This window comes from Terrapene carolina, unplaced genomic scaffold (genome assembly GCF_002925995.2).
Source record: "Terrapene carolina triunguis isolate 2854851 unplaced genomic scaffold, T_m_triunguis-2.0 Scaffold112, whole genome shotgun sequence".
Taxonomy (NCBI): domain Eukaryota; kingdom Metazoa; phylum Chordata; order Testudines; family Emydidae; genus Terrapene; species Terrapene triunguis.
This window is the reverse complement of record NW_020664463.1, coordinates 6,311,447-6,331,138: the sequence shown is the minus strand read 5'-3', so window position 1 is coordinate 6,331,138 and position 19,692 is coordinate 6,311,447. Positions and strand designations below refer to the sequence as shown.

General features: G+C 40.7%; 1 protein-coding gene across 2 annotated transcripts in view; it reads right to left on the bottom strand.

Moving 5' to 3' along the window:
* Nucleotides 1-19,692, bottom strand: part of SOX5 (SRY-box transcription factor 5) — a 267,225-nt gene that overhangs the window by 85,325 nt on the left and 162,208 nt on the right. For both annotated transcript variants that reach the window (XM_029911672.1, XM_024203263.3), the window contains exon 6: nucleotides 19,301-19,386. In XM_029911672.1, the coding sequence (XP_029767532.1) occupies nucleotides 19,301-19,386 (86 nt within the window). The remainder of the gene's footprint in view (nucleotides 1-19,300; nucleotides 19,387-19,692) is intronic.

Here is a 19,692-nt window from a genome sequence, read left to right as displayed (position 1 = left end):
ACTATTAATAAAACCTTTAGAAACTTCAAGCCAGTTAATCTTCAGGCTCATGTCCTACAATACATCAAAGAACTCTTTCCCACCTACTATTTACATCTTGTCCTTCATTACTATTTATATGTGACTAGTATCTAACTAGCTGGAATTGTCTGGGATATCCAGATGAAAAAGGAAATTAGACTACAGTAGAAATGAGACACTAACTTACAGAGTACACACCAACAGAAAGGATTGTCTACTTTACATTGAACAAGTCTTTTCAATTTTCTACATTTCATGCTAACAACTGAATAAGCTTTTCAGTTGAATGCACCCATGTCCAAATTCAAGAGAAAAATGTAACTTTTTTTTTCAGGTTGAACAAATGACATGGAAGGCAACTTTTTCTTTTTCCAAACCCATTATGATGAATAATGATGCGTAAAGCTACATGTTCAATGCAGTAAGCAAAGAAAAGAAGTACATAACTCCCAACAACAGGAATCTGGGTTGCATGCCATATCACCTCGGCCTTGCACGGGAAAGATATATGTTAACATCCACATTACAAAGTAGACTCTGAGCCCAAGTAAAAAGAGGGGCAGCAATGACAATTGGCTCAAATCTACCTATCTATGAAACTGCAGAGGTGGAAGTGAGGGTGGAATTTGGGCCACTGCATTTACATTGTATTTTATCTGTAGCGGTGTGTGAAACACTTCTGGAAATAAAACAAATAGATAAAAATTAAGTTTTGATTTAATAGACAGAGGGACTTTTTCCTCAGAGGGTAAATCTTAATTGGAATCATCTTCTTGGAATAATCTGCTTCACTAAAATTTGTGCCAGGACTTAGGAAAAGTAAACAGAACAATTATCTGGACACAGACACCTTGAGGTCAGATTTTCAGAGGAATTTGGACACCTAAAAATTCAGAAAGGTGCCTAGTGGGATTTTCAAAAGTATCTAAGTGAGTTAGGAAGTGAATGGGAGTTAAGCCCCTAACTGGCTTAGGCACTTCTGAAAATCCCACTAGATACCTACCTGCATCTTTAGGCACCTAAATACCTGGCCCTTGAAATATAAATGCAATTAGTTGATTAAGCATGGTGATTTTTGCTCATAGGCCCATAGCGAGATTTTACTTTACTTTTTTTTTTTTTTTCATTTTTAACATAAGAGTTTTCATATTGGGTCACACCATTGGTCCATCATGCCTAGTATCCTGCCTCTGGCAGTGGACAGTTACTGATGCTTCAGAAGGAAGAACACCACTTACAGGACATCATGCCAATCAGGACATGTTGTACATGGAGAAATTCCTTATACCAGTGGTGAGCAGCACATATTCTGCTTTACACCTTTCTCCATTAGGATAAGGAAGGCATATCCCACAATTACTTATTATTTTAGGGCTGGTGGACTTTGGTCCTTAAACATTGTTTTTTTTAATGCATCCATTGTCCCATGCTACAACAGGCTTCACAAAAACGGACTCTTATTCTCACAAGGAGTTCCATTACATTTAGGATTAGAATAAGGGTCTGCGTTAGTGCATCCCTTTGCAGAACCAGGGCCTATGATTGGAAGCCATTATGCAGCCATCTTTAAAGGCCTGTTCCTGCAGTCTTTAATTAAGCAAAACCCACATAGAAACCAATGGGTCTTTTTGCCTATATGACAGACTCTCATTGACTTCAGTAAGCTTTGGGTAAGATCCTGAAAGAACACTGGCAGGGTCTCTCTCATCATGTTTAAAATGTTTTAACTTTCTCTGTGGTTTATAATTACCCCACTATAATTTGAACTTGAAATCTGTTTCTTCCTGCTGTTCCATCAAACACACTGGTAAGTTATTATAGGGTTGCTTCTGGTTGGTGAGCTGTTGGCAGTGATTTCTCTGTAAAATGTTTGACCGTCCTCAGATGAAAAGCATTACATAAACTGCAAAGTGTTCTTATTAACAACACTGACAGAAAAAAAGAGTTTGAAGTGTTTAGCTGTAGCAAAAGATGTATTAAAAGGACTACACAGCCTTTGCAAACAAATACGAGAGAGAAATAAAAATAGTCACGCTGCTTAGCCCACTAGACTTTAAATGCATTGCCCTACAGCAGAAGCAAGCAACCCCAAACACAGATTCTGATTGGCTTGCAGGAAATCTAAGAAGTTGCCAGTTGTACTATCCTTTGCACTTCCCCTGCCTGCTTCTCTTCCATATTCTGATGACTGTTTATGAGCTCAGCTGTCATTCTTTGCACCAGGGAAAGATAGATGGGACACACCAACCCCAACCTAAGTGACCTTTGGATGTGACAAGATTTTTAGGTCAGTCCTGCTAAATAGAAGCCTTGGTGTATCGAGGCTCGCCTCAGGGTGAAATTTCCAGTGAATTTATTATCTCCCAATGCCCTTTGGACTGCTTCCCACCATCAAACACCATGGCAGCACTCGGAACAGGAAGAAATACATTAACTGGAATCTGATCGTTTTAAAAGGTTACAGCTGCCCAAATATAATTTAATTTCATACTTGCCCTTTGAGGGTTTGGTGTATATTTTCATTTTATGACTGCAAATGATAAAGCTGTTAAGATTCCAGGCAATAAAAAGGGAAAGGGGGGGGGGTATTTTAAGGGTTAGAAGTCTATTCAGTTCGTACTCCATGAGTAAGGTGGCAAATTTGCTTTTTAAAAAAATCCAACATTTCTCTTTTGTTTTATTTGTCTACATCCCTCCTTTCATTTGATCATGAACAACAGCATGTTCCACTGAAATCAGACCTGTAACACAAACCACCACATTGAGATGCCCTTCGGTTTGCAAGCAGACAGTGATGCAGTACCAAAACAGGCCCTGATTTAGGAATGTGTCCCTACTCAGGACAGCACTAACTTGAAGCCAATGGGACTTAGATAGTTGCATAAAGTTACGCATCTGCCTAAATGCTTTCTGAAATTGGGGTCTCAATCTGCTTTGGTTTTGAAATACTCTCTTTTCCAGCATTTCTATTTCCAATTTGACATCTTCTCTCACATGCAGGGCAAATTCACTTACCAATGCCCAGACAGGGTGTTAAAAACCTGAGCATCCAAAGCAACTCATTTGAGGGGGAGGGGGGTGTTCAACTCAGTACCCCCGGATCCCAGTGCCTGAGCAGTAACAAATCTTCGAATGCCAAGACAGGGAGGGAATGCAGCATCCTAGAAAATGAATTTTTATTCTTTCCTTTGTCAATGGTGAGTCAAAGAAAACCGCATACACTGAAACCATGAACTTCTGTTCAAATTCAAGTATGGCCAGCTTCTGCCTTGATCCTGAGTGGTACTGATCACTCACAACTTCCAATGAAGTAAATAAGAGCTGAGTCATAGGATGCTCAACATCTTCGAATCAAGCTTTCTGATATTTGGAGTAATTGTTCCCTCTCCACAGGGCATATGGTCTTTTGGGTACTGAGAGAAAAGGAAAAGAACTGGGGAGGGGAGAAAGGATTAAAAAATACATAAATATATTCATTTTCAAAGATACCTTAAGGGATTTGACACCAAATTCCCCATTAGAAATTAATGGGTGCTGGGCACCCAAATCTCTTCAGGCTGCTTTGAAAATCTCAGCCATACATAATACATATGTGTATATACACACTTGGTTTACTGGATGCTTTGCACATCTATCACAAGGATTCTAAGGCACTTTGCAAATATTATCAATTAAACATTTCAACCCCCTCTGGGAAAGAAAGGGATATATAGGGATCACTTAACCCACCATTGAAGAGCAACAACACAATATTTAAGTGCTTATCAGCATTTTCATTATGAACTCCCTAGTTATCAGGGGTTCAGAGTTTAGACGTTAAATCACCATCAGAGATGAGCTATGACATCAGCCATGCTCTTTTGCCAAATTTAGCTAGATCACTTGGGCTCCTTTTAAAAATAAATATAATCCTCTGTTCTACGGCAATGGCCCAAATTACTTTAACAACAACCCTATGACAAGCTGTAGTGTTTTGGTGCATTATTATAGAATACTGTGTCATAATTTGTATGGGGTGTTTTTAAGCAAAGCAAAGAAAAGAAAGTTTCTATCAACTGCAGATAACAGTAAAACTTGAAGAGTGCATGCTTTAAATTCATAGTGCCAGATGTTAGTCTGCCTGAGCAGGTGTGCTAGGAGAAGAGATGGCCCTGTCTCCCCTACAGAGGCACCTGTTGAGAGGCACAGAGAATCTCATTTTTCGAGCTCCTTGAGTGCAACATGAAGGGAAGATTTAGCACCACCAAATCCCACAGGGGGCCTAGCCATGGCCTGATCCCTTACACACCTAGTAGTGGTCCTAGGCCTGGTTGGGGGAAGCAGTTGCTGTACTTCCACAGCAGACTCTCTCGAGTCCCTAAAGACATTTTGACTACCTTAGTATTCCACAAACAGATTGCCTCTGTAAGCAGCTACTAGTGCAGTATACTACCATTGCTGTGGCTACTAAACCCTAGTATAGCTCCTAATATCAACAGTGGCCTTTTGTAGCACACTTCTTAAATAAAGAGTATAATCATGTAAAACAGACAAGACTCTAAAGATGAAGATACACACAGTTACTTCTTTTTATAATGCCCACTTCCATTCATATGGAAGAGTGTAACATTGCTTTCCTATTGCTTGAATAACCTGAAGATTATGAGCAGATGTAATAATTGGCATGATAGGCTAAAAGCTTTAAAGGTTTTCTGGGATTAACTTCGAAATATTCCAGAGACTTTTTTTCAAGTGTTTTTCATTTTTTCTATTTTTAATTTTTTTTTTAATCTTAAATTTGTTGTAAAAAAAATCTTGCTCAAAAGAGAAGGACCACTTGAGTGGCAACTTGCTGACAGCCTCATTCTCTGTGACACAAGAGCTTGCATGACTCTGAGATGACCCTTCAAATTTTCTGGTGCATGTTGCGCCAAGCAAGTTATATGCGATGTGTCTGGGATCATGTGGTTATTGTGTTGAGAAATTTTGATCACGTATATTCATTGTGGACTGTCTATAAAGGAAACGAACCAGAAGAGACAAAAAAAGTAATATCCCCCAAAGTGGAAGGGATGCTTAGGAATTCATCTGTAGGTTTCAGATGTAAGTTTGGAGCTCAAACATAGTAACAGGAAGCCCATATAAAAAGGTTACTGGTCTGACTTAAAAGATAGTCAAAAGGCACCGAGAGCTAAAAGTTTGCTTCTCTCGATGAGACTGAGACCACAAAACGTTGAGCACCGTCAAATTCCAGTGACTTCAACAGGTGATGAGGACATGAAGCACTTTCTAAAAGGCACTAGCAACTTGCAGGACCGAGGCCACTGTGCCAAGGTATTGCAGTATAAGAAGTTAGTAGTACCACACGTTTATCTCAGATACTACTATATAGCACAATTTGCTGAGTAAGTTTAACATACTGAAAGTTACTTCTCCAAGTATTTTTGTATCTTCCATTTGCATAAAATTTAAGTGCAGAATTTAAAAAGAAAACAATCTGAAGCTATCACGCTGGCTTCTGTGACTGAAACTGTGAAATACCTAATTTCTTTAGAATTAGATTTGTGCATGGAGCATATTCTACAAGCAAAATCAAACTGTGCTTAATGTCAGCCTCGGTCTCTAGCTGATGTTAAAATATTCTGACTGGAAACTGTTAGGCTGGAAGGAAACTAGATACAGTAAAGACTAATACAGGATGAGATTAGGAGTTGAAGAACTTTATTGGCCTTTGCTATTCTTATTGTTGGATGCACTCTATATCACTGGCTTATCTCCTTGATTATACATTTGTACCCATATTTCCTTATAGATTTAAAGTGATCTAAAACTTCAGAGACAAAAGAATTGCAGTGAGAGAGCAGTAAGAGGAAGTAATACAGCTTCTTTCTAGATAGATGTCATTATAAATATTTATTGAATATATTATACAATACTGTAAATGATATATATTATTATCTGGGCATCACAGATATAGCAAGACTTCAGATGAGAAATTTTTTCTATCATAATCTTTGGGATGCATAAAATGTTCTGACTAAATTTGTGGACCTAAGGTGGGTCAGCTTTTCTTAATTTGACAGACAAGCCTTGAACAGTGTACCTGTCAGCGACTTTCAGTTTTCCTGTTTATTTTCTCATGTGGTTTTGGGGATGCATCGTAAATATACACTATTGACAATGCTCAGTGTGAAGAAAATGAATCTGATGGATATCCCCCAAAATGCCCTAGTCTGACTCAAACTTTCATGTTTTGTGGGAAGCCTATACACCTCCAGCTTCTAGCTTCACAACGAATCCCCCACTCCCAACTAGCCAAACTCCACTCAGTATGGTTTCATATTTCTCCCCCATGCCTTCATCCTCACCAACAGTTTGCTCATGATTACATAATCTTCTTTGCATGCTTATATAACCTTCTTTGCAGCAGCAGCAGCATCTCTGTGAAGAACAAACAACATACTAGGAAAACCAGTGGTGTAAGCTAACTAACTCCGAAACCCACTGTCCAAAATATGTAAAGGGCAAATACTTTTTTGTTTGTGTGTCCAGATTCTTTTATGCAGATTTTTAAGGAAAGAATTAATTCAAGGAGAGTGCAAGAAACCAGCTAAAGCAAATCCAAAACAATTCAGAAGTTTGGCACTGTTGCCAATATGCAAATTGGTTGTTTCATTCACCTTCATCTGATGTCCTACACTTAAGGACACCTGTTTTCCCTTTACTCCATGAGAACTACTCTGTAGATCTGCAAGGCAATTCTCAGGCCATTTCTCTGGTTTTTGCATCAAGGAATATACTACCATTAAGTTCTTCAAGCTCCACAAATGTGGTTTTCTGACCTCTTCTGCTATCAAGGTACAGATGGTGTTGGAGAGCTCCCAAAGGGATGCTACAACTGATGGCCAATTTAGATGTGTGGAAGGAAGTCTCTCTGTTTCTAGTAATGACAAAACTGCTGATGCAATGATGGAAAATGCCTGGAAGAAATTTACTGATGTAAGATTCTGTTGGACTGTTCTGAAAATCTGGAGCCTTTCGTGTTTGTGGTATTAAAAACAGGGTTCCACATTGGGCGTGGTTGATCATATAACACTATAATCATTCCTAATTATAGAAATTCCAGTGATGTGTCTTTATGTTATACCGCGCAAAACAACAACAAAAGTTTCATTCAATATAGAAGCCTTCTCCTCTCAGTTCAATTTGCTGCTGACAGTCTCCTAGACAGGACATCACATAAGTGAAGACTGTCACATTCCAATCTGCAAACAGAGTCTTCTGCTGGCTGCTAGAACTACTTATGATGTCAGCCACTTGAGCAATATTCATCTAAAATTAATGCCTTATAAATAATCAATGAGTAATCTGCTTCAGTCTGTCAGACTAACCCCAAAAAGAAAAAGTGTAACATTTTTACAAGAGAAAAGAAATTAAGGATGACCTGACCTCTCAAGTATGCTTCCCAGGCAGTTACACACTCCTGCTTGCATGACCTATTTTCCCCTGCTCATCACATAGAGAAGTTCCAAACAACTGGCAGGTGATATAAATTGGTTGGAAGATAGGAAGTGCCATCCAAACCATGCCAGGGATTTTCCTACCATCATAGGCTATCAGTACGTTTTAACGGAAGTAGTATCTCTTTAAAGTTATAATACAACTCATTTCATTTGTCAGTCCACAAAGGACTATGTTAGATAGGGTCATGTTCTATGATGTGCCTTAAACATATGCACTGTATATACAGACCTACAATTTTAAAGTGTGTATGTGTGTGTGTGTGTATAGTGTGTATACATGTGAGTGTGTGACTGTGTGTGTATTAATTGAAACAAGCTGCTACTGAGTCATTACTTAAAGCCAGTGTTTTAAAAGTGTTCATAAATGTTGAGTTCCCATGTTGGGACACGTAGGGCCAGATTTTCAAAGATGCTGGACACTTACATCTCCCAGTGACTTCCATTTGGTCTTAGAGAACATAATTCTCCTACTGCTACAAACAGGCTTGTGTACTAGTTACACCAGATGGCAATCAAATTACTTATGGTCTGAACTATCCTATTACAGGATGTTTAAGGTCAGTAGATGTAAAGTTGCAGAAATGTTTAAGTTCACTTTTTTTAGCTTGTGAGTGTCAAGGAGAAAAAAAAAGAGACAGACCAAAGCAGAGGAGGGAAAGGGAAGAAAGGGGGAAAAAAAGCAAAGGGAGATGTCAGACGAAACAGAGAGAGGGGAAGAAAAAGAAAATAAAGGATATGTGAATGTGCAAGATAAGAGACAGAATGGGCTCGTGTATACTGAGGCTTCTGCTAGTAGGTAATGAGACCACATGATGAAGCTGAAGGCTGGCAAATATGAAAATAGCATGAAAAAGACATTGGTTGTGCTATTTCCATTGTCCAAATGTCAAACACCTTCTGGGAACCCTAGGGGTGATAATAGTCATGTAACCATCTCTTAACAAGTTCTTCCTAAAGGGGATTTCTTGAAAACTGCTGGGCTCTGACCCTAGCCCATATGGACTTGGAAAAGTCAGAAAAAATGCTGGCTGCACTTTTTCAGGCCTATTTGCATATGTTCTTTAGTATGCAGAATGTCTCTGTATGTAATTGAATTGTTGTTTTTTCCTCTATTAATACATATGCAAATGAGTCACTACTGCAGCTGTGCTGTATTAATCATATGTGTGCTTCTGTCTGTCTGCCCTGCAGGCTCAGGGTCGGAGGGAGGGGGAAGAGGGAATTCAGGCTCTTTAACCTACAAGAAAACTCACTCATGCAGACAGAGGTCTGCTAGCAAACAGCAGGCCCAGGTTACAACTGAAATGAAGATAGGTTGGTCGTTTTTCACTCTGTATAGATATGGATGGAATCTGAAAGTTATGCAGAAAGGACTTTAATCTAGATAAAATGAATATGCTGTCATAGCTAATGTTTTCCCCTGGGGAAAAAAAAAAGTGAAAACCTGACATTCCACAAAATATTCCTTACACTGTGTATTTACTACCTGTGTGTATAGCTGTTCACCAGAGACATGTTCAGACACACATGGTGCTCTGGGAAATACAAAGCATTTACCTATGTACTGTCAAAATTATCAACGTCTTTCAAGAATGGGAGGATGCTGATAAAGTAACATGGTGGAGTGGTTCATTCATGTCTGCTTTGAAAAATATATTGGGTTTACCTGTAAAATTGTATAACTTGATATCAAAGGTAAGCATGGGCTACTTAGACACCAACTACAAAGTACGTTTATCCACCATGAACAAGATTTATTAGTATTAGTATTAAGATAATTTGGAGATTTTTTTTTCAGAAACATATGGCTTGATAAAAACTGCAGTGGGCAACTGATTACATGTCCCATAGGGACATAGGGCCTCATGGGTCACTAACTACAGTCCCCTATTATTGCAGGCAACCCTGTCAGATAATCCTATGCATGAATTTATTGAAACCTTGTTTATGTGTTTTAATGGATTATTTTTAAATTGCTGCTAATAGTTTATTATTAAAAATAAATATCCACATGTAGCAAATTCTAGGGACATTTCTGCCACTCATGGGGCCAGATCCTCTAGGGACATTTCTGCCACTCATGGGGCCAGATCCTCATTTGGTTTAAAAGGGTGTAACTCCAGTCACATCAATGGAGTTACACTCATGCACTCCAGCTGAAGGACTGGGCCTTGATCTCTACTAATCTCCTTTAAAATGGACATTTAATGTAGAAGAGGTGATGAGTATCTTGTGGCCAAAACACTTACTTATAAAATCAGAAATAAATGAAGGGCAAGATTGGGAAGTATAGAATCTACACTAATATATCTTTAAAACCTTTTTGATGGGACAGCCAATAAAAATGTATACATATTAATATGTATTATTACTCTAATTATTATCATTATTTGTGATAGCCGTCAAAAACATATATCTTTTATATAAATTAATATAGTCAACTAATGGGTGGATGGATGGCTGCCATCTTTTGGTTATGCTAAGGAGAAATACTGCAGTAGATGTACTTAGCTTTTTTTTTTTTTCCAGCTGTACGTGCTCATGATGAAAAGCTAATTTTGCTTTTTATGCTTAAATTGACCACACCATTTTTATAATATTGTAATTAAACTGGGCATTAATGATTCACTCCCCCATAAATTAATTCATAGTCCTATTAGTGAGGCCAGGTAAAGCAAAAAAGCAAATGCTGAAGAAACTGTTGGCACTAACCACTGAAAAGACAAAGCTTAAATGGTATTTGAAGCTAAACACTGTCCACCGAATATAAAGAGTGACCCTGTAATGCTAAGAAATGGCTAATCTTCATGTAGGCAAAGTGTTGAGGACATTAATATCCCAAGGAGGTAATGGATATAGATTGTAGAGCAAATGAATAATGGATAAAGTCAGAGGCGGATTTATAATGAAACACACAGTGCCCTGGCACGGGACCCCCCCAACTACAGGGGGCCCCAGGGTGGGCAGCCCAGCACCCCCTGCAGTGGGGACCACTGCGTGGGTAGAAGCTGTGGGGGAGAGCAGGGAGGGAGCTGTTTAAGAGCCGTGCTGGAGGCTCAGCGTGTAGTGCGTTTTCCCAGCTTCTGAGCCGGACTCCTGCTGCTGGCTGGTGCTGGCAGCCAGGTGAGGCAGGCAGGCGAGGGGCCGGCTGGGGGCACGCTCTGGGGAGGCGGGCACACTGCCCTGGTGGGGCGTCTGCCCGCACCGGTCCTGCTGCCCTGCTCCTCTGGATGCTGGGCAGCGCAGATGCAGTCCCTGGCGTGCGGTGCTGCTGGCGGCCCCTGGAAAAAGGCCAGGGGAAGGGAGCCGCAGGCCAGCGGGTCTCAGCTCTCATGTGCTGCTGTCGCCACAGCTCCTTTTGGCAGCGAACAGGAGCGGCGGCGGGGCAGGGATGCGTCCAACAGCCAGCCAGGTAAGGTAACCCAGCGGCGGCGACTGGGACTGCCCCAGTCCCCCCCCCCACACACACACACCGCACTGCTCCCTGCACCCCCCCAAACCCTGCCCTCACTCCTGCACCCCCCACAGCCCCACCCACACCCCCTGCCCTAACTCCTGCACCTCCCATCCCCACTCCCGCCCTGAGCAAACAGGAGCCCCTGCACCCCCCCCATCCCCACGTGCACTCCTCTCACCAAACGGAAGCTGCCCCAGGTAAGCGCTCCACACCCCACCCTCTGCCCCAGTCCTGAGCCCCCTTCCACGCCCTAACTCCTGGTCAGACCCTGCACCCCAACCCCCAGCCCTCTCCTGCACCCTAACTCTCTCCCAGACCCCACACCCCAACCCAGAGCCCCCTCCCACATCCTAACTCCTGGCCAGACCCTGCACCCCAATGTTTTTTTATGGTTTTTTTAATAAAGTGCTCTTATCCAAAGCACTTTACAATAGTTAGCTAATGGTACAAACAATATTTAGAAAGATCATTAAGTGGTCTGCCAAGACCCTTAGCAATTTTCAAGTGGTCTGTGGAAAAAAAGTTAGACTACAAAAACAGTCAAGGTACCTCACTTTATTTTCATTTACTTTCTATTACTTATAATATAGGAGGAGGATGAAGAAAAAAAGACTGAAAAACAAGGATGGGGGAGATAAGAGAGAATGTTCTTTTTCTTGGCTGGGTCCTGAGTGGGGGGGGGCCCAAAAATGAAGCTGTGCACAGGGCCCCGCTAACTCTAAATCTGCCACTGGATAAAGTACTGCCACCTCTTAGCTATATTCTGCAGGAACAATAATAGGCCACATGGATTGATTAATTTCTGCTGGGCAGGAATACAAAGGCATTTGTAACCCTGTTACATGTGCTCTTAATACTAGAGTTTGACTCTATTTGTGTTCAGATGAGTCAATTACAATGGTTAGACAGTTTCTCATGGGCTTCTTGCTGGCTTGTAGGTGATTGTTATCAGACAGGAAGGTAATTTTTAGGGTGATCACAAAAGGGGATGTAACTACAGGTAAAGGGAAGAAGCTAGGAAAAGAAAAAACCTTTGAAATTATGAAAAATTCCTGACAGTGAGATATATGAAACCATGGAGCAGTCTCCCAAGGGTAATGGTGGAAGTCCCATCACCTGAGATATTTCAAACTAAACTGGACAAAAACTATATGTGAGAGATACATTCCATATTGGCAATTGGAGAATGTGAGAGAGATGGAGTAAATAACCGATAATAATAGGTTTTCACCATTTCTCTCATTTATGTGATGTTGTGAATGCTAAAATGAGGTGAGTTAAGAAGGACAGATGAAAAATGTGTTCTCCAACATGGATGGGCAGTCCTTGCCATTTATTTGGATTTCATGTGCATTACGTATTTATATAATAAAACATTGGAAGTTGGAACAGTCTATCTTTTGATTACCATCATTATGAAGACACACAGGATAGATAGGTTTTTAATCCTTTGTCTGTTCCTGGAAGTACAACAAACATCCAGCTAAGCGGCACTTGTATGAGATTTAGATACCTTGGGCCCTATTTTCAAAAGGAAAACCCAAACAGATCTCAGTACCAATTTAGGCACTTAAATAAAAACCAGATTTTCAGAAGTGTTCAAGACTCAATATGCTCAACTCTTCTAAAATCTGGTCACTTATTTTGGTGCCTAAATGAAAACTGAGCTCTTCTGAAAATCTAGTCCAGACTACAGATGCTGAGTTCTTTTGAAATTCAGGCCTCAGTAAGCATCTTCCAATACCATTTGAAGAAGAGGGTGTGCTAAGAATGGAAACTGGGCCTGATTACTAAAGGGGCAAAGTGGAGGAATAAAGACTTGGCAGAATAATTTTTTCAAACACAGGTAGGGTCAAGCCCTGTTGATTGTACTCACATGAGTAGTCCAGTTGATTTCAGTGGGATTACTCAAGTAAGCAAAGTGAGCAGGTTTCAGCCTTTGGGGTTGAGAAAACCAGCCAAACTACTTTCATATCTGTGTATTTTTTAACATAAGCTTCCTCTTATCTGTGTAATAACAGGGTTGGTCACACAGTTGCACACCACCTCCAAGAAAGCGCAATGTCCTGTTCCATGCTAGGATGATGAGGAAACAACGTCTGAATGTTGGTGCATGAAGCTTTTGAGTATGTTTTTCTCAAGAGCAGATGTTTGTGGGGAGTGTATATTACATCATACTGTCAAGTTGTTTTGAACAGATGCAAAATGCTCAATACATGAGCAGCTTTCATTATGCATTCATCATCATCTTTCAATACAGCTATATGAATATATTGTGTTTGTATTACAGCCAATGAATCATTGTCATTATTAGGTTTAAAAAACTAGGTCTGTTTAGTCTTCAGAAAAGAAGACTGAAGGGGTACCTGAAAAAATGGTCTTCTAATATGTTTAGGGCTGTTGCAAAGAGGACTGTGATCAATTGTTCTCCATGTCCACTGAAGGCAGCACAAGAACTAATGGGCTTAATCTGCAGCAAGGGAGATTTAGGTTAGTTATTATGAAAAACTTTCTGACTATAAAGGTAGTTAAACTTTGGAATAAGCTTACAAGGGAGGTTGTGGAATCCCCGTCACTGGAGGTTTAAGAATAGGTTAGACAAATACCTGTCAGGGTTGATCTAGTTTTACTTGGTCCTGCCTCAGCATAGGGGGCTGGGCTTAATGACCTCTTGAAGTCCCTTCCAGCCCTATATTTCTTTGATTCTATGACTATTTGATTATCAGACAACCTAGCTGGGAAATCTGAACTATTCAAATTCTCAATAATACAGAATCTCCTCACAGTCTTTAGACACCCTGATAGTAAGACATGGGTTTTGTCATGAACTCAGGAGTCAGGTTTGTCAGAAGAGAGAGCAAGAGAACTCATCTCAGACTCAAGTGGCTCAGGCTGTCTAGAAACATCTAGTTCATACTAGGCAAACCCAGGTACTTAAAACTGGTATTAATCACTCACCAAGTATGTACCTAGCCTCTCAGGAAGGGTCGGACTTGGTGTGGCTAACCCCTCCCACCACTCATGCCACCACAGCTATACTCTATTTTTAGCACGCTAGCTTGATCAGAGCTAGCGTGGGTATGTCTCCCAGAGCTGGAAATTACACCTCCAGCTCAAAGTATAGGCATACCCATAGTCCCATGACATGACTGTAACATGATACGTATTCTTACAGGTTTGAATGCCCATCTCTAAAGTAGGGGAACCTAAATCCCCAAATTACTGGTCCATCTGTGAAAAGGCCATCTTCAAATGAGCTAACCACTATAGAAGGTCTTTGAACTCACCAGCTTTATTAAATCAAATATTGCTGAAGGGAATAATCCAAAGCCCCAGATGTCCTGAAGTCTCATTCCTGCTTATCTGAAATAGAACCACCACTCACCATCATCTTCTAGGAATGCAAACCCTCTTCTCCTCTAAACTACTCTTTGACAAAAGTACTTTAGGGACCATATGTTTTTAACCCAAGTCCTCAATAGGGGAAAACTCACCCACTCCCCTAGACATGCTTTAACAGAACCTATGCTTCCTGATGGAACATTTTACACAGTTTGGGGCTGAATCCCTTTGATGCATCATATCAGTAACAGTGTGAAGCTGACAACTACTTTTTATAAAGTGAAGTTAGTGGGACTGAAACATGCTAGGTTGACAGTCCTGAAGACTGGAGTCTCTTTAGCCCAGATCTTCTAAGTTATTTTGGCACCTAACTCCAATTAATTTCAAGGATTTGGGCCATACCTCCTAATGGGAGTAGGTGCTTACATACTTCTGGGGATCTGGGCCAAAGAAACTGTCAACCCATCATCTTTCACTTCCCCTACGAAATGTCCACCAGAGAACACATTTTCCTTTAAAGCATGTCTAGAATAGTGGGTGAAATCATTGGGAGTTAGGTGCCTAAATACCTTTACCCTCAAATCCAGGTTCAAGCACAGATAGGGTTAATTCCAGCTTCTCCAACATGAACCTATCAATCTAACCTGACCTGGAGGAACCACCTCTATGAATGTGAGGGTAGTCCAGTCTCCATGCTTATTCAGCACAAGCCTCTCTGCTGAAATTGCCACCAACGGCAACCAATTTGTCCTAACTGTGTCAGTTATGGTATCTGGGTCCCACATTGGGACTTGGGGAGAAGAGGGAAAGGTAGGGCTTCAAATTATTTACCCTCTCAGGCTGGAGTTAGCAGGGGGCTATGTCATCACTGATCAAAAAAGTGTGTTTTGCCTTGGGGTAATTAATACTTTAGCTATCCCACTGTAAGAATATAGTGGAGACAAGACTCTTCAGTTTTGCTGTGAGATAAACAAGGCCAGGTGAATCAGGAGTGGGAGGTAGAATGCTGAGCTCAACTAGCTACCCTGTGCTAAACACTGCTAGTACTTTGTCTCCAATTAGGATTTTACAGTGAAATAGCTATCACATGTTTGTTATCCCACTGTTAAAAAAACAAAACAAAACTCCTTGCACTGGAGAAGAAAAAGCCAGAGTGCACTTGAGAGTGACAAACTCTCTTCCTGTTCCTTGCCTTGAGATTGCATCTCTTTCTTTGATCTCCCTAGAACACCACTTGACTAGTCTTAGCACATAAAGCCTGGAAGAGCACCATAAGAAGAAATGCAGGGAAAATACAGAGGGGGGAGAAAGGGAGGTTATAATGTGCCATTCTGACCCCTCGGGGTTGGCAGACAGGGGGTCAGAGAGATACCATGGGTACATATTATGCAGATGAATTTCTGAAGTGAGATGACCCCCTTCGCCCAATGGGCCCACAGACTGTACCCACTGTACACTCTCGTATGCCATTTGAAAGTGATCTGAGACCAGTAGTTCATTTCACACAGGACACTGAGGAGACAACCATTACTGACTTAAATAGGATTTGAACTGTTTCCTGGAGGACAAAATGCTTTTTAATTCCATTATCTACACTGTGCCACGGATTCCCACCAAATAAGGTCAAGATAAGCTTTCAAATATTTCCCATTCTTGCTAATGCTGGCTCAGCTCCACTGGCATTAGCAACTTTGGGAGTACATTCTAAACACTGTATTATAAAATACTTCTCAAAATAGGTCTAATTTACACAGTGCTTAAAATGGTAGCAGAAGTCAGTGGTCCATCTACACTAGGGCTCCCTATATAGCTGACTCATGGAAATGAATCAGGTTTAGAATACGGGGATATTTCTCAAAAATAGTTTCCTAGGGTATGTCTTCACTACCGGCCGGATCGGCGGGCAGCGATCGATCCAGTGGGGATCAATTTATCGTGTCGATCCCCAAGCGCTCTCCCGTCGACTCCTGTACTCCTGCTCGGTGAGAGGCGCAGGCGGAGTCAACGGGGGAGCATCAGCAATCGACTCCACGTAGTGAAGACACCGCGGTAGGTAGATCTAAGTACATCGACTTCAGCTACGTTATTCACATAGCTGAAGCTGTGTAACTTAGATGGATCCTCCCCTCCCCCCGTGTAGACCAGGGCCTAGTGTACCCATAGGCTTTTCTGAAAAGCCCAATCTTGATCCAGCTTCTTCCCACTGATGGACTCCCAAACTCTGCTCCACTCCCAGCCCAAATCACAGGTGAGCAAGCCAACCAGTAGGGGAGCCTGCTCAGTACTGTCCTTTTATTTCATGCTCACTGGCATAGGGACAAGAGGCTTTTGGTGCTTTACAATCCTTCATCCCCTAAAATCATCAGAAAATTTTAATTAAACCATTAGTATCCAAACAAAATCACATTTTCTATGATGGAATGGTCATCGTTATTCTAATCAGAATACTTCAACTTCAACATCGTTATTCTAATCAGAATACTTCAACTTAGTGCTTACTGAGTTACTGTCCAATCCCGGTCCTGAAATGAAATAGTCAGACTCTTCCAACCCCCTTTATCACTGACTTTTTATTTCAGAGCAATTCTAAATCACTGCTAACTAAAGAGCTGTAGATATACAAACTTCTGCTTCCTCACATGCAAAGTAATGCACATTGGAAAACGTAATCCCTACTACACATATAACATGAAGGGATATAAATTAGCTGTTACCATTCAAGAAAGAGCTCTTGGAGTCATCACGGATAGTTCTCTGAAAGCATCTGCTCAATGAGCAGTGTCAGTCAAAAAAGCTAACACAATGTTAGGAACCATAAGGTAAGGAATTGATAAAACAGAAAATATCATAATGCCACTATATAAATCTATGGTACACCCAAATCTTGAATACTGTGCGCCGTTCTGGTCACCCCATCTCTAAAAAGGTATATTTGAATTGGAAAAAGTACAGAGAAGGGCAACATAAATGATTAAAGATATGGAACAGCTTCTATATGAGGAGAGATTAAAAAGACTGGGATTTTGCACCTTGGAAAAGAGACAACTAAGGGGGGATATGATAGACGTCTATAAAATCATGACTGGTGTGGAGAAATTGAATAAGGAAGTGTTATTTATCCCTTCACATAACATAAGACCCAAGGGTCACCCAATGAAATTAATAGGCAGCAGGTTTAAAACAAACATAAGAAAATACTTTGTCATACATCCCACTGTCAACCTGTGGAACTCATTGCCAGGGGATGCTTTTGAACTGGGTTCAAAAAGAATTAGATTAGTACATGGAGGACAGGTCCATCAATGGCTAGGGACACAAGCCCTTGTTCTGGGTATCCCTAAATCTCTGACTTCTAGAAGCTGAAACTGAAAGACAGGGGAATGGATCACTCGATAAAGTGCCCTGTTCTATTCACTCTCTTCGAAGCATCTGGCACTAGTCATTATCGGAAGAGAGAACACTGGGCTAGATGGACCATTGATCTGACCCAGTATGGCCATTCTTACATTCATGTATATTCTCATTCCTTACCTAGCTCCATTTTTCCCTTCCTTTCCTCTCTTCCTCCCACCTCTTTTTGTGTGTGTTTGTGTGTGAGAGAGAGAGATGTGAGTATTACAGGCACTTTATCAGAGCTAAAGTTATTTCCCAGAAGACATTCCTGGAGGATGACATACATATTTTGCATTATTTTTATGGTCCCGATGACTCCTAAACAGCCCTTGGTATTCGTAGCTCACAGAATCAGAAATTAGCATACCGTGTACCTTTTCATACAAAGGCTCATGGTGGTGCATGGAATGTGTCAGCTTACAGAAGGGCAGCCATTTCTGTGAAACTCAGCTGACTAACTTTGTAGGAAAGCCTATCAAAATTGTCCCTCATCCTCTCTTGTGCTGTCCAAACTAATTGTATGAAGTCCAGTTTGCCCTAGTTCTAATCTAATTTAGTTCGAGATTGCGGTTTCACACCTGTAGTTTATAATGGTTGAGCATTTCCAAGCAGATATAAATGCTGTGCATCCCATGTGGTTTGCCCAAAGATAGTAAATGGAGAGATAAAGCCTCAGTGGTGATTTTGGTTTTACAAAAAAATGTCAGTCAAGTTTTTGCAAAACTAAAGTTAGTTTGGATTTGGATCCCATTTATGTGAAACAACCACATATGTCAGAACATAAAGTTCAAACTGTGGATCTGGATATCAAACTTCCTAATATACAGTGGGTTTAGATCTGGTGGGTTTGATTTGGAACAGACAAGAAAATGTGGAAAATTCTGATTCTGAACCATGGTCAGATTTCAAACACCCTCAAATTTAGTATTATTTGTATCCAGGGTTTTGAATCAGGCACATCTCTAAACAAATCTGGGTTCCAGACTAACTCTTAAGCATGGCTCAAACAAGATTCTGTAGTGTGTTTGTAATATAATTTTATAATTGCATAGTGTGTTAAATTAGTATAATTATTAATTACCTGTCTCCTAGCAGCACCTAAAATATGCGGGGTACCTTAACACTATGTAGGAGGGCAGAGTCAACGCCCTGAAGAGCTTACAGTCTAAAAAGACATAATCACAGTAAGTGACTTTGAAGCAGTTTGAAGTGCTTGTCAGGATGGGGCTCTTCTGTCTAACAGTGTGTTTCTTTTTGCTGGTTTACACGTAACCAATCTTTATGACTTGCGTGAGAATGTTGTAACAAAAAAGGAAAACAAATGGTTTTGCCTGTTAAGAGTGAACGTTCAAATCTAAAAATCAAAATGAATATTGGTGTGAAACAAATCTTCCCCACAGGTTTAAAACAACAACAACAACAAAAAACCCCAAGATGGTTTACATTTATTTTAAGCTTCAATGTACATTTTAAATGAAAAGAGTGTGCCGAAAACATGGTTAGTTTTGTTGTGTTCTAATGGAAAAGAAAACTGTTTTCCATAATTACTTAACCTTTGCCTCTGCTGCATTGTTTCCAGACTTACCTGCAGTTGGAGTGGGCCTAAGCCTGGTGTTGCTGCCGCAGCAGCTGCCATGGTAGTTGGGATCAGCTGAACAGGGTAAGGGTCACCTAAGTAAGAGAATAATAGAGGCGTCAGCACCTTTTATCTACTCTCCACCTGCAAATTAAACTCCTGCATTCACTCTTTCCAAAAGCCTTCTTTTGTGTGCTTTGCTGAGGCCTAATGAAAAGCTCTATTGTGAAGCCTTTTACTAACACTCTTTTCACAATTCTGGCTGAGAGAGGAATGTGAATAAAAGGCACAAGCAATTAAGGCGGAAACCTCATCCTTTTTCATGATGTATTTAGGGAAATGGAAAAAAAAGTACGCACTGATCAGAGGGCTGCACTTCAAAAAAAAAAAAAAAAAAAAAA